The sequence below is a fragment of the Antechinus flavipes genome, chromosome 1, assembly GCF_016432865.1.
Source record: "Antechinus flavipes isolate AdamAnt ecotype Samford, QLD, Australia chromosome 1, AdamAnt_v2, whole genome shotgun sequence".
NCBI lineage: Eukaryota > Metazoa > Chordata > Mammalia > Dasyuromorphia > Dasyuridae > Antechinus > Antechinus flavipes.
Genome location: NC_067398.1, coordinates 142,184,822 through 142,200,553, shown reverse-complemented (window position 1 = coordinate 142,200,553; position 15,732 = coordinate 142,184,822). Strand labels below are relative to the sequence as shown.

General features: G+C 32.7%; 1 protein-coding gene across 5 annotated transcripts in view; it reads left to right on the top strand.

Moving 5' to 3' along the window:
* Window positions 1-15,732, top strand: part of LOC127557716 (cAMP-specific 3',5'-cyclic phosphodiesterase 4D) — a 650,198-nt gene that overhangs the window by 612,572 nt on the left and 21,894 nt on the right. For 4 of the 5 annotated variants that reach the window (XM_051991033.1, XM_051991038.1, XM_051991028.1 and 1 more), the window contains 2 exons: window positions 9,516-9,609; window positions 14,896-15,068. In XM_051991033.1, the coding sequence (XP_051846993.1) occupies window positions 9,516-9,609; window positions 14,896-15,068 (267 nt within the window). Of the gene's footprint in view, window positions 1-542; window positions 964-9,515; window positions 9,610-14,895; window positions 15,069-15,732 lie in introns of those variants that run through there. The other variant, XM_051991042.1, reaches the window with a different exon arrangement.

Sequence of the window (15,732 nt, the reverse complement as noted above, 5' to 3'; positions counted from 1 at the left end):
TTCTCTGGTTTATGAGAACCAGTCTTGTTACTATGTAGTCACCCTGTGCGTTAAGTAATGGACTTTAGGGAGCCAACTTCAGTGTCAGGGAAATCTGAAATATTTTGTGGTAGTAACTTTCCCCTTTCCCACTGCCATGTATTAAAGGGACTTTCATTTTTTAATTTTTCTTTTCTTTTTTCTTTTTTTTTTTTTTTGAGATGAGGGAAGAAAAAATATTAGAAATTGTTCCTGATGAAGAATGAACTGTTCAGAAGCATTTTTAGGTATTTTAAGGAAATTATTCAGCCTTACAAGAAAGAGGGATCCCACTCATCTCTTTCTTTGGAAACATCCTGGTTGCTGGATTATTACATGGCATTTACCCAGAGAAAAGGAGAAATACCCTTTACCCATCAAGAGATTTACCCTTTGCTAGCCAATCAGAAAGTAGCATACATTGAATCTATATCCTTTATTCCTATATATTTTAGCACGGAATGTGATTGGCTCTTAGTTGAGGCTTTCTGGGAGGGATTTCTTGACACTGTTCACAGTTTTTCCTGCAGGTCCTTATTTGGTAGCTGTTGACAGAGCAAGTCTTCCCAGCAGCCAAGCATCTTGACATACATTATTCATTAAGCCCTGGTTCTCCGGGAAAGATGCAGACCCCTAGATCTTTAGCTATTTCTTCAACTCATGCAGCCTCTTTATTCAGACTAGTTCTTGCATTTTATTCCACTTCGGAGTTTTACAAATGGCATTTATTCAACCGGAATACTGCACAATGGGATTTTATGGCAGGATGTCTTATATGTACTTAATTATAAAAAATATTTAGCGACCCAAAAGAGCACTGTGGTTTGTGGAGATTGAGAGTATTGTAAAGGATTAAGTGTTTCAGAACTTAATAATAATATAAATAATCAATCAAAAATGCCTGAAGCAAACTATTTACTGTCAGTGTCTTGGGGCTACATAAAGGTAGGATTTTTTTTTTGTTTCAATTTTTTACTTTTTTATTGTAATTTGTGGGTGTATATAACTTATGTATGATTATATGGTTTATGAGTAGAGAAACTGCAGTAAGGATTTTGAATTTTGACAACAATTTATATGATTATGTTTGGTAATTTCTATTTTTCTCTAAAAAGAGAGTATATGGAACTTGACAAGGAAATAAGCATTATACTGTTTTAAGCTTCTAAGCAATATGATTTGGCTACATATGACTTAATTTTGACTTGGTACTTTAGCTATGTGCAAAGAAGTATAGGAATAAAAAGTTTAAAATGAAAAGAACAGTTTATTACATAACTTTTATTGGGTTTAAGTACAATACAGTTTAAATTACTTTATTTTTAATTGAGAAGCTATCTTTCCATGAAACATTATAGATTACAGTTGCTCTTTGCAATATTCAGATACCAAAATAAATCTTCATTTGAGATCTTTACCCCAGAATACTACTAGACTATCTCATTTATGCTATTGAATGAATTCAACATTAAGCCTAAGTACATTCACATATACACTGATGAGATATGAAATCAGTAAAATAGCATGATCAAAAACATTGATACCTCTTTTTTCTTTATTTTATTTTTAACAGCATAGTTTTTTTTTTTTTTTAAATCCTGGTTAACTTGAAATTTTGTGCGTAGATTGCTAAAATAAAAATCTATTCCCATCTATTTTGTAACTGTAAGTCTTGTAAATTGCAGGGCATCATGGCACTGTTATTATTATGTGTTATCCCAAATCATAATATAAAGGAAATAAATTGATTTACTAAATTAAACCTAGCCATTTCCATGCCTCATAGATTTTCTTGAATCCTCTGTTGTAGGGTATAATAATGGCATGGTGATCAGGTCTCCATAAAGGAAGCCAGAGGTGGAATAACCCTCTTGAATCACTTTAGCCATATTTTCCTAGTAAAATATTGCTATGGAAACTAAAGTATGTTCTTATTTATTTGAACTAGTCACAGTTCAAGCAAGAACAGTTTCTCTTTATCTAGACTCATGAACTAAAAGATTCTCTGTCTCTGTCTTTCTGTCTCTGTCTCTCACACTCTTTTCCCTTCTTCTCTCCTTTCCTCCTTATCCTCACCCTCCTCCTTTCCTAATCCCCCCTCCCCACCTCCAAGCCTATCTCTCTCTGTCTCTTATTGCTCTGTCAAAGGAAGATTCCTCTTTGTGGTTAGATTTCCTAGAAGGCAAGGAGGACTTCCTTTGGCTTTTCTTGCCAAAGTAGATAAGATTTGTTCCCTAATCTACACCCCTCTTTCCTCTACCCTTTAAATTTTATTATCTTGTTTGCTTTTAAGATAGGTGGAACTTGGGTTTGAATTTTTCAAGCCACCTTAGGGCCTTAACCTGCTTATATTTGGTACATACAAAATTGAGGAAATACAATTATAAATCTTACCTCCAAAAAACTAAGAAAAAAATTTCAGACTATTACTTTCAAAAGCTACCTCTAATGAAGAAAATACTCATTGGACAGTTTATGTGTATATTATTATTTCTGTATATCAATCTTATAAGTTACACTATTTTCAAAACTCATTTTAAAAAGAAAAGAAAAAAAAAACTATAGGCACTAAACCATGATGCTTTCATTTAAAAATAATTGGGGATACGGTAGTTAATAGGATAGTATTGTATACTAGCACTTTTCACATGTTCTTATTTGTACAATGTCACAATTCAGTCTATTCAGATGAACAAAAAAGAAAAGTGTTTGAATTGGACATTCTTTGCTTTGTATATCAAGAATACTATACAGTGTGTGCTGTAACAAGGTATTACTTTGTAACTAGAGCTGTGGCCCAGAGATTCCAATCCAAAATTTTAGTTTGTCCCACAATTTAACTAGATACATATATAATACACATATAATTTTATATAGTTGTTTTCTTCCATTGGAATAAATAATGAATTTTTCCTTCATGCAAAAATGAGTTAGGCTTTCTGAGTTTAAGAGTCAAAATAATGTGTCAATATGGGTGTGTTTTCACCTTACTTCATTCATTAGGTGCTGTGCAGCACTGAAATACTGATGCATGATAGGAGAACAAAGGATCTGAAAATCTCCACTTCTTTTCTTTGTTGCAGCTTTATTTTTCATGATGGCTTCAGCATATTGAAGAATGAAATAATCATGTTAAATCATAAACAGAAAATAGTTTGGGGAAGGGATAGTTTTATAAAACAATACCACAATACATTTTTATTGTTACCATGGTTATTTCTTTTGAGCCTATTTCTCTAAATCTATTGGACCAAAACTGTAACCAGGTTTGATATGCCAAATTCTCAAGAAAGAAAATTCCTGTCTTTATTCACTTTTTTCAAGACAGAAAGGGAAGTTAAATTAGGTGTGTGTGCTATTATTGTAATGGGGTGTGAATGTCTGTGATTAGAAATGTTTCTGGTAAGCTTTAGTCATTTTCATACTGTATTGTCCCAGTAGTCTTAGTGCACACTTTTAAGCTTTACTCCACCAACACTTTTAGGATGCCCTGTATAATGGCCAGAAACATACAGAAGCTAGTTTTGTAGTATCTGTTCTGATGGGGGATACCAGCAGAAGTAAGGACAAGAAATGTTTTGTTTGGATAATTAATTTAGTTGCTTTGGCCTAAAAATTTTATACACACACACACATTTATATCAGAGTCAGAGTTATACTCTGTTGGTTCATAGGGATCCATCTTGTTTTGAGGGAGTAATCCTGTTTTTCTGACTATTGAAATATTTTACTAAAAGGTCATGAACAATTATGTAAAAATATATATAAATTAATATTGTCTTCATTTTTACATATTGTCATGGTCTTGGTAAACTGGCTGTAATGTGGAGAGGTTTTTTTTTTTTTTTTTTTTCCTGTGTGTGTATTTAGGGCACAGTTTTTGGGATCACATCTACACAATGCAGAAATGACCAGCCTCCCCAAAAGTGAAATTTTGTTATGTCAATAGCCTATTTTGAATAGATTATCCTAAAGTTTTTTGTTCCTTCATTGAAGTGCATTTTCAAAAAGAAATTTCTTGCATGTACATAACCCCAAAATACCTATCAAGTAAGTGTAAATTGTTGGGAGGAAAGCCTAACACATTTACAGTTGTTGGGAGGAAAGCCTAATACATTTACAATTACACCTAATTCTTTAACTTGGTAATCTTCATAAAAATGATAAATTTCCAAGTATTTCTACTTATATAAATTCTTCCCTGAATATCGATATGGAATACTTACATATATTTCATAAGGAATACTTAACTAAATATGAATGTATATGTTGGTTAAAGACCATAAAGTGACTTTGTGGAAAAGCTAGGCTTGTTTCCACTTAGGAACTGACAGTATTATTTAATGACTTTGAGATATAGGAGGAAGAGCTGGACAAAAAATTTGGGAAAATTAATATGTATCTCCTATTCCTGGGTTGTCCTGTATCCCTTCAGAGAATCCTAGATCACTATGGGGCTGCTTTTATGTTGACATAGTACTTAGCTCCACTTCCCACCTTGTACAAAAGCACCTACAAATTTTTAGTTTATAAACATGAATGAAATGGAGTTAACAGATTTAATTCAGATATTTGCTTCTGAGGATACCATATAGGATTCAGTTCAGAAAGTGGATATATTTGAAATAAAGTGAGATGGTCAGGCTTTACAACTGAAAAATATCTTCTTCATAAGGACATTATGAAGTATGTAGAAATGAAAGTATCTTCATTTCCATTTTAAAGAGGAGAGAAAGCTCAAAATTAAGTCATTTTTCCTGGATCATAATGTTTCAGCAAGAGCTTGCACTTAAGTTGGCCTGATTTCAAATTCTGTATACCAAACTATACTTCGTTGAACTGAAGATATTAATTTTCTTAGCATAAATTACAGGCCCTAAAGAAGAGACCTCTAGTTAAAGGTTATTTGAGGCTCTACAGAAATGTTAAGGGATGATGGTATTATAGTAATGATCGTGCCACTACTATTTTTCTATGAAATGGGAAGTGGTCTCGAACATATATTATTGATGCAAATATATTCAGTTACTTGCTCTTTTTCTTCTAGTCTTAATGAAGTAGTTAATCACAAGTACACAAATTAATTAAGGAATACTATGTATTCTGTTTATCTAGACAGAGTGTTGTAGTGAGTAGAGTGCTGAACTTGGAGTCAGAAAAATCTGGGTTCAAATTCTTCCTTAGTTTAGCATCTGTGTGACATGGGACATCATTTATTTCAATTTCCTAATTTTAAAATTAAGTGCATTGAACTTGTCAGTTTTAAATGCATGTTTCTGTGAACCTTTTAGGAGTATATTTATAATTGTGCATGTATCCACTGACTGTAAAATCTTTAAGGTCAGGAACAGTTTTGTATTTTAACTTTATATCCTCACCACATAGTGTGGTGCCTGACCTATAGCAGACACTTAGTAATACTTTTCGAAGGATGATTTATTGATGTTCTAGTGGGTGGGATATTGTGAAAGATAAGCAGAAATTTGTAGACCCTGTCATAAATGACTCTCTGTGCAGATTCCTTGAAGACATCAAATATTGGAAATCTTTTTTTAATAATAGCTTTTCATTTTCAAAATACATGCAAAGATAGTTTTCAACATTCACTCTTGTAAAACCTTGTGTTCCAAAATTTTCTCCCTCCCTTCCCCTCATCCCCCCCTAGACAGCAACTAATCCAATATAGGTTAAACATGTGTGTTTCTTCTATATATATTTCCACATTTATCATGCTATATAAGAAAAATCAGATCAAAAAGGGAAAAAAAAGAAAAATAAAACAAGTCAACAACAAAAAAGGTGAAAATACTATATTGTGATCCACATTCAATCCCTTTAGTCCTCTTTCTGGATGAAGATGGCTCTCTCCATCATAATCTATTGGAATTGGCCTGAATCACCTCACTGTTGAAAAGAGTCAAATCCATTACAGTTAATCATCAGATAATCTTGCTTTTAATGTGTACAATATTCTGTTGCTTCTACTCACTTCACTTAGCATCAGTTCATATAAGTTTCTTCAGGCCTTTCTGAAATCATTCTGCTGATCACTTTTTATAGAATAATAATAATCCATTACATTCATATACTATAACTTATTCATGCATTTTTCAACTGATGGGCATCCATTCAGTTTCCAATTCCTTGCCATTACAAAAAGGGCTGCTACAAACATTTTTGCTCACGTGGGTCCTTTTCCATTTTTTATGATCTCTTTGGGATACAGACCCAGTAGAGACACTGCTGGATTAAAAGGGTATGATAACTCTTTGGGCATAGTTCCAAATCACTCTCCAAAATAGTTGGATCAGTTCACAACTCCACCAACAATGTACTAGTGTCACATTTTTCCCATGTCTCTTCCAACATTCATCATTATTTTTTTCTGTCATTTTATCTAATCTGAGAAGTGTGTAGTGTTATCTCAGGGTTGTCTTAATTTGCAAAAAAATCTTTTAAGAGATTCATAATCACATCAACTAATGTTTAGCTCTTTTGAGAGTCAACCCCCATAACATTTAGTACCAGATGAGTCTATGGTAATAGCAGTCACTTTTTTTTTTTCATTCTAATGATATGGACAGAATTTTATTGTTAAGAGTTTACTATATTGCTTTGTGGTAATAGTAAAATTCTTTTATTCCACTTTAGGGGAAGATACATTAAATCTAAAATTTGCCAAAGAAATTTGTTAGAGGCAGGATGGTATAGTGAATTGGTTCTCAAACTTTCTACTTGTAGGATTCCCTCCTCCTATATATTCTTAAAATTTATTTAATGACTCCAAAGAGTTTTTGTGGATTATAGATATTGATACATTAGAAATAAAAATATATTAACATTATCATGAAAATAGTTTTGACCTCAAAAAACCCTCTGAAAGTGTCTCAGGACCCTCAAGGGTTTCTAAAGCCATATTTTGAGTACTTCAGGTGAACTGGATTGAGCTGTGGATTTGGAGTAAGGAATACCTGGGTTCAAATCCTCATACAAACATTCAATCAAATACATGTTACAGTCATCCAGCTTTTCCAAGCCTCAGTATTTTACATCTGTAAAATGGGTTTCATAGTATCTATCTCACATGGTTTTGAGGATCAAATGAGATATCTTGCATAAAGCTCTTTGCAAAGTTTAAAACATTGTCTTTGTTGTTCAGTTGAGTCTGACTCTTTGTGGCTTTATTTGAGGTCTTGGCAAAGCTACTGGAATGTTTGGCTATGTCCTTCTCCAGCTCATTTTACAGATGGGGAAACTGAGAAAAACAAGATTTAGTGACTTGACCAGAACCACCTAGCTAGTGTTGTAAGCAAGATTTGAAGTCATAGTCCAAGCCCAGGACTCTGTGCCACTTAGATGCCCAATTCAATTGTCTGGCTTCATGACCTAATTTGGGATTTTCTTGGTAGAGATACTGAAGTGGTTTGCCATTTCCTTTTCCAGCTCATTTTACAGATGAGGAAACTGAGGCAAGTAGGGTTAAGTGACTCACCCAGGATTAGACTGTTTAATTAGATTGTTTAAGTGTTTGAAGCCAGATTTGAATTCAGGTCTTTCTGACTCTTAAGTCTGGCACTCTATCCACTGGGTTACCTCATTACCCCCAAAGGATTCTCTTTTAAATGTTAGCTCTTATTAATATTAAGATTGTTTCCTCAAGAATTAGATTTCAGACTTTCAGTCACCCACACACCTTTTTTTAAAATCAAGATGAAATGCGGAGGTATTTACAAAAAGACTGACTCAAGAATGACATTAGAGAAGTCTTTTCCTTTATTCAGCAAATACAAGAATGCCTACTCTGTCTAGTGCTTTCATTTTGTTTCACTTAAAGGAAATTACAAGGAATATTGAGAAAGAGAGAGACAGAGAATGAGAGTATGAGTGTGTGTATGTGTATTTGTTTTTGTGTGTGTGTGAGAGAGAGAGAGACAGACAGTTTTTTTTTTTTTTTTAGATATATGACTTATGGAAGAAGAGGGGTATATTCCAATAAATGAAGTTCTTTAATACGTTATGGCATTATTATTATGACTTAACACTTAACCCATGAGGAAATTGCACACTTGATAGAACTCTTGAGTCTAGAATCAAGAAAACTTGATTCCAAATCCAGCCTCAGACACTTACTAGCAAGTCATTTGACCTCCTGTCTCAGTTTCCTTATCTGCAAATTTTAATAATAACATCTACCTCCCAGGATAGTTGTGTGAATCAATTTAGATAATAGATTTAAATACTTAGCACAGTGACTGATACATGGACACTTAATATGTTAGCTTATTACTATTGTTATCATAATCCTCATCATCTTCATCCCTATATTCCAGCTATTATTTGAGTATTGTTAAATATATACCCATTTTCAAGTGAAACATTAAGCTGTGTTTTACATTATTGAAAATAATGCCTGTGTTTTGAGATTTTATAAAAGTAATGTAAAAAATCAATTATGTTTGATCTAAAAGTTATTTTTTTTACTTTTGGATAAAAGATTACATTTTTTTATGTTACTTATATTACTTATGTTACAGTCCACTTAATAATGAAAGTAAAGTAGATGAATTGTCTTGTGTTTTGAATTTTTTGCCCAGACTTACAAAATTCATTGGTAAAGGAAATGACATATTTAAGCTCTGCTCTTACCAATTCAGCAACTCTTTAGGAATTTACTTTTTTAGAGAAGATGTTTACAAACTTGAATAGGGAACAAAAATACATCTTTATTTCTACATAATTGGTTTTCTTTGTAATCCTGTATATTTTAAATTGTATGCATTTAATAAACATTATTCTGAGAGGTCTATAAGTTTCACCACATTATCAAAGGGATCCAGAACAGATAGAGAAAAGTTAGGAACCCCAGTCTTAGTTCTTGAGAGGCACTAATAAATTAAATGACATGTCTGATACCAGAAATAAGTAATGTTAGAGGGAGGATCTGAACCCAGGACTTTCTCTTTTCTGACTCTATGATCATTTTGGCATGTTTTCTTCTCTTATTTATATACATTGATAAATATCCACTTCTTTATATGAAATGCCTCATGTCTGAATTTAGCTTAAAATATGTAGATACACTCTATAGCATTTCTTTTATTTGTTGTGCTTCCCTACTTTAGTTTTTCATGTTTTTGAGAAACTTAGACAATTAAAAAATGTAAAATGTATGTGATCTAGAATTAATTTATGTTAGGCTTTTAAGATTTTAGGACTGACTGGATTATTGGAGTTAATCTAGTTCAGAATAATTTTACAGATGAGGAAATTAAACCTCAACAATGTAGAAATCATTGCTCTAGCAACTCAGGATCATAGGATGCCTTCCTGGTAGGTAGATATGTATGTAGGTAGATAGAGAGATAGAGATTTACACACACACGCACACACACACACACACACACACACACACACACACACACATTCAGTTGCTTGATTTTTCTCTTTTTTTTTTTTTTCTCTATGTTTAATATGTGGTTTTGTTTCTGTTTTTTCAGTTTAAAAGAATGCTCAACCGGGAACTCACCCATCTGTCAGAAATGAGCCGATCTGGAAACCAAGTCTCCGAATATATCTCAAACACATTTTTAGGTAAGACCAATAATGTAACACTATTCAAATATGCCTTCCAGTTTGGACTCAGATCTTTCAGTTGAGGAAAGATTTTCATTTAACTTTTTTTTTTTTTAAACTCTATTACTCTCTTGGTATAAAAGGTCTTACCATTCATTTCCCCTTCCATTATGGATTGTCTTCTCTTGAGTATATGTACTTAATACATAAGAATAACTAGAATTTATTTTGGGCTTCAGGGTTTGCAAAGCATTTTTTAGATATTATCTCATTTTATTTCTTCAAAACATCCCTCTAAGGCTGGTGTGATTATTATTTCCATTTTACAGCAAAGGAAACTGAAGCAGACAGTTAAATGACTTGCTTCTGAGTCACCAGAGTCAAGATTCAAATTCAGATCTTTCTATTTTCGGTTCTAGCACTCTATATACTTCATCACATAGCAATGCTTGGGGGTACAAATGCTTATGAGTGTATTGCTGGATTTTCATATAACTACACATTGCATATGCAACTATAAATTGAGAGATAATGTGGCATCATGTCTAGAGAGCTGACTTCAAAGCCAGGAAAGTCCTATTTTTGATACTGAGCAAGGCACTGCTTAGTGCTCTACAATAGACATCTTTCTCTCTATAATAAAGTTGAGAAAAGACTTGGGTTTGCTCTGATAAGATGGACTTAGTTTCCTTATTTGCAAAGTCTCTGTAACGGTAAAATCACAAATCTTGTCCCAATATATAAATTATATTTGTATATGGATAAATTGGATTGTTTAGAAATGTAAGAAATCAGTTATTCCAATTTTATTTTATATATATTTTATATACAGTATATTTTATATACTTATATTTATATACAGGCTAGGAGGGGTAAAGCATATGGATATGATAAACATAATGTATGTAACATTCAGTGTCATCATGCAAGAGAAAGAGCACTATCAGAGCAAACTTTTCATATTTATCAACTACTGTCTGAGGAAAAAATAATTTGTCATAGATCACCCTTAACCAACTAAAGATATATTTCTTTTTTTTATAACAACAGCTTTTTATTTTTCTAAATCCTTGCAAAGATAACTTTCAATCTTTGCAAAGTCTTGTGTTCCAAATTTTTTTTCCCTCCCTTCCCTCCAGTCCCTGAACAGCAAGTAATCCAATGTACATTAAACATGTGCAATTCTTCTAAACACATTACCATTGTGTCATACTGCACAAGAAAAAATGAGAAAGAAAAAAGCAAATAACAACAAAAGTGAAAATACTATGTTGTGATCCACACTCAGTTCCTATAGTCCTCCCTCTGGGTGCAGAAGGCTCTCTTCAATATAAGTCTATTGGATTTCCCTTGAATTACCTCATTGTTGAAAAGAGCCATGTCCTTCACTGTTGATGATCATCACATAATCTTGGGGTTGCCGTGTACAATGTATGCTTGGTTCTGCTCACTTCACTTAGCATCAGTTCATGTAAGTCTCCTGAGGCCTTTCTAAAATCATCCTGCTGATCATTTGTTATAGAACAATAATATTCCATAACATTCATATACCATAATTTGTTCAGTCATCCCCCAACTGATGGACATCCACTCAGTTTCCAGTTCCTTGCTACTACAAAAAAAGGCTGCTACAAACATTTTTGCACACATAGGTCTTTTTCCCCTAAAGATATATTTCTAAAAATCCTTACCCATTCAGTAAACATCTAGTGAAAGAAAATTCCATCTGTTACAGAAAATATATAATACATTTTTTAAAGGTTCTCATTTTGATGAAATCTAATTGAATAACAAAAATCCACTGATACAGATTGCTGGGGATGAATGGTACTTTGGAATTTTCTATCTGAAAATTTTAAAAAGTTGATAAACTAGGAGGAGTTAACATCTGAAACTTATCATTGCTATGGAAATGCAGCTAAGAATCTCTGACCTTGTATTAGTTAACAGGTTAATTTAGAGAATTCTTTTCTATTAAAAACAATAGCAACAACCACAAAACAAAATGCTATTATCCAGGTCAAAAAAGGAAAATATTGATCAGTAATCTACAGATTGAAATTTAACATTGAAGTCAGCTATAAAAGTGGTACCTTTACTGGATGAGATTTAGTACCTTTGTGAAAGCATAAAATGAGCTAGTCCTTGCATATGTTGCTCCTTCTTTAATGGGAGACTAGGGAATGACCTGCTATGGGAAAATGGTAAAAAGACAAATAGATTTTTATTTTATAGGTTGCATCATCTACTAGAAGGAGTTAGAAGCTTGTCATCCTTTGAAATTTTATTGGACAATATCCCTTTCTATGTTTATTCACGGCTAAAATATTAGATGTTGACCCAGGGAATAACTCATAATTTCAATTGTTTCAGAAAAAATGTTGGCTCCAGGATGGAATATGTCATACTTTGAAAGCCTACCATTGGGATAGAGAAGGCATTTCCTTCATGTGCCTTGTTTTTTCCCTATACACTTCCTTCAGGAAGTTAGACAAATCAGAATTAGAGTCATTCATTTAACAAATTTTTTTTGAATATTTTGACAGGTATTGCAACTTTTCTTTTTTGAGACAATTATGATTAAATGATTTGCTCAGGATCACACAGCTAATAAGTTTCTGAGGTCAAATTTGAACTCATGTCCTTCTGACTCCAAGTTCTATTCACTGTCTCCCTAGCTGCTCTGCCATTGAATTCTGAGCACTTTTTTCTATGTAAATAACAATTGAAAAACTAATAACTTCTGAGATTGCTAAGAGCTAAGGCAATGGTATATGTAAAATGATAATATTCTTCTCTTGCTTTTAAGAGCAGTATACTTATTTAGGACACTATCTTTGAAGGAAGGACTAATATATAATTCCAACAAATGATTCTATTAACAGGATGACTCCCATCCTCCTAATCCAAGAAATCTTTTCTCATTGTTTTTTAAATTAGGAAATACCTTTGAATTCCTGAATAGTGTGGGAAATCTTTGAAGCATGTAGACTTTATGTAGGTTGAATAAATGTGACAAATCTACTTAGAAGTTCCTCCTCTCAGATGGAAGGAGATTTTGAGCATGACTGGATCCATCAACATCAAAATTTACATAACTTAGCCATTATTAAAATGCAATGGGTATGCTCCTTTAAAAATCCAAAAGAAGGCACAAAAGGAGTTCAGAAATACAGTTAAAAATTCAATGATAGTGGCCTTTTTGGAGAGAATTTATGATCACTTCTAGTGAGTACTGGGTATTTTCATTTAGGAGATATGAAGCAGAATTGAATTCATCTAAAATGCAATTTCTATTCCCACAGTGTGACCCTCTCCAGTAAACTGACTTCAAAGCCCACACTCTCCTTTTTTATGTGCAAGAATGTTCTACTGTTTGAAAGCACAAACTGTGAAAGAGCTTTTTTCTTGTAGGAAGGGCATTTTCAAACTACTAATTGAATTTCAAATGGAGTAAGGCTGGAGGAGGGGAGAGAGAAAGCTAAGGGGAATGATAAATGGGAGGGAAGGCTGAACCAGCAGCCCCTGGGTTTAACTCTTATCTACTCTCCCCTGTACATGGCCATACAAATAATGGGAATAATCTGTATGAGCATCCCACACTCTTTATCTACTCTCCCCTGTACATGGCCATACAAATAATGGAAATAATCTGTATGGGCATCCCAAAACACAAAATTCTTTTTCATATGAATCACATGTAGAATACAGTTTAACAACATGTAGAATCAGCTTAGGATTCAATCATCTTAATGTATGATTTATCAGTGTAAATCAAAATTAAAATACAGTTACTTGATAGAGTGATTAGTATTAAAAAAAATAAATGAAAAGGTCTAGTACCAATTATCAAATTTTTGAGTTACAATGAGGTTTGGATAGGTACAGTAATTAGACAACATTATGTCTAATAGTGCTTTATATTGTACTTCATTAATACTAATTTACTCAATTCCCATTTTGTTGTCTTGCTTCTGACACATCTCTTTCTTGAAATAGTAACTTTTTTTTGACAAAATGAGAAAATGTCTGCCTTTGGATTTTTGTACATATCCTTAAAGTTCATCTCAAATATCACCTCTTTCCTGATATAAAGACTTAATGATAATAATAATACAAATTTCTAGCCAATAAGAAATCTTCCATTCACACAGGAGTTAAAAAAACTAATTTTAGGTGCTTAACATATATTTTATAATTTTAAAAACTTTTTATTGAAGTCTTCTTAAAATATCACCATAATTTTCTTAGTATCACTTCTCTTCTGATTCCCTAAGAGCCATTCCATATAACAAATAATCATTTTTAAAGATTAAAAAAGGATAAAGACAAACTTAGGATAACCGATCATTATAGTAAAAAAGTCTGACAATATGTGATATGTAACAACACTTGTGAACCCCACATCTCTACAAAGAAAAGGGGGGTGTCTTCTCATATCTTTCATTTTAAGCCATACTCATAATTTTATAACATTGATTTTGGATTTTGGGGAGGACATGAGGGTGACTTTCCTCTCCATTTATATATGTTGCATTCTCCTTTCTGAGTTATAAACTCCATGAACTCAGGAACCCTGTTTTATCTAAACTTTGTTCAGATAAACTTTTTATCTCTATGTAGAACACAGTATGTGTTATGCTTTTCTCCACAAATCCTTTTCCCAATGGATATATCATTAATATTTATTAAACTGAAGCATGAAAAAAATCATAATTATCTGTACTAACCAAATGGGAAAGATTTTATATTTTAAAAATAAGTTTAGTTTATAAGTTTAAAATCTGGAAAAGACTTGAGAAAAGCATTTCTGAACCCTGTATTACTCGCAACTCTTTGAAAAATATTATTTTGCTATCAAGTATATTCAGGCTTCTATTTCCTGCCCCCCCCTTTTTTAACAGTGAAATAATTATCATGATTCACGAACTTTTAATGAAATCAATTTTTTTTCATGTTGCACACATCTGTGTGTATATATGTAAATATATGTCTGTTTACACATAAACATTTCAACTAAAATTGCTCACTTGACATCTGGTACACTCAAAACTAGTACAAGAAGATGCATTTTATTAGTTACTGTCTACTGCTTTATCTTCTTTTGTATGTTTGGCTACTGAACTTGGATTTAATGACAAATTTGATCAAAGTAATCCCTTAAATAAGAAATTACTTGCTGAGTTTTTGAAAGTGCTTAATGGGACATGCCATGGTCAGCTGGAAATTGTGTGTTAAGATGAGAAAAGGTTTACTAATGAAAATGGAAATTCACTCTCTTGATGTGCCTATTTTGTTTTGAAGACAAGCAACATGAAGTAGAGATTCCTTCTCCCACCCAGAAAGAGAAAGAGAAAAAGAAAAGGCCGATGTCCCAGATCAGTGGAGTCAAGAAATTGATGCACAGTTCCAGTTTAACAAATTCCAGTATTCCACGATTTGGAGTGAAAACTGATCAAGAAGATGGACTTGCCAAGGTAAGATCATGATCTCCCTAAGTTTGCCATGCCTCTTTTAGTAGTTTTCTGTTGCTGCTGGTGGTTTTTAAGCATAAACTCCCATGCAGGCATGAAAGTGATTTGCACATGCAAAATATGTTGGTTTTGTCTTTATTTTTAGCTGATGCCTTTGGCGCATGCTTACATGACTTTAATGGAAAGAAAATCATCGTTTGAGTTTGTAGGGAGAGAATCATAACATTTTGTTTTATCTATGCATAGAAAATATATAATGCACTTTTATGTTATATATATATTATGTAAAATTTAAAATTTATGCCAATTCTTTTTTTTTTTAAAGTACAGTTGCATAGTGGGAAAGAACATTTAATTTGTAGTCAGGAGAGACTTGATATCATTTAATTATGTCAATATGAACAAGTCTCTTAACTTCTCTGAAACTTAATTTCCTCTTCTTTAAAATGAAGATAATATTTGTAATACTCACAGGTGTGAGGATCAAATGATATAGTTTATAAAGTGCTTTACAAGGCTTAAGGTGCTAATGTTTGTTATTCAGCTTTGTCCAAGTCATTGTGACCCCAGTTTGAGATTTTCTTGACAGAGATATTGGGGTGGTTTGCCATTTCCTTCTCCAGCTCATTTTACAAATGAGGAAACTGAGGCAAACAGTGACATGATT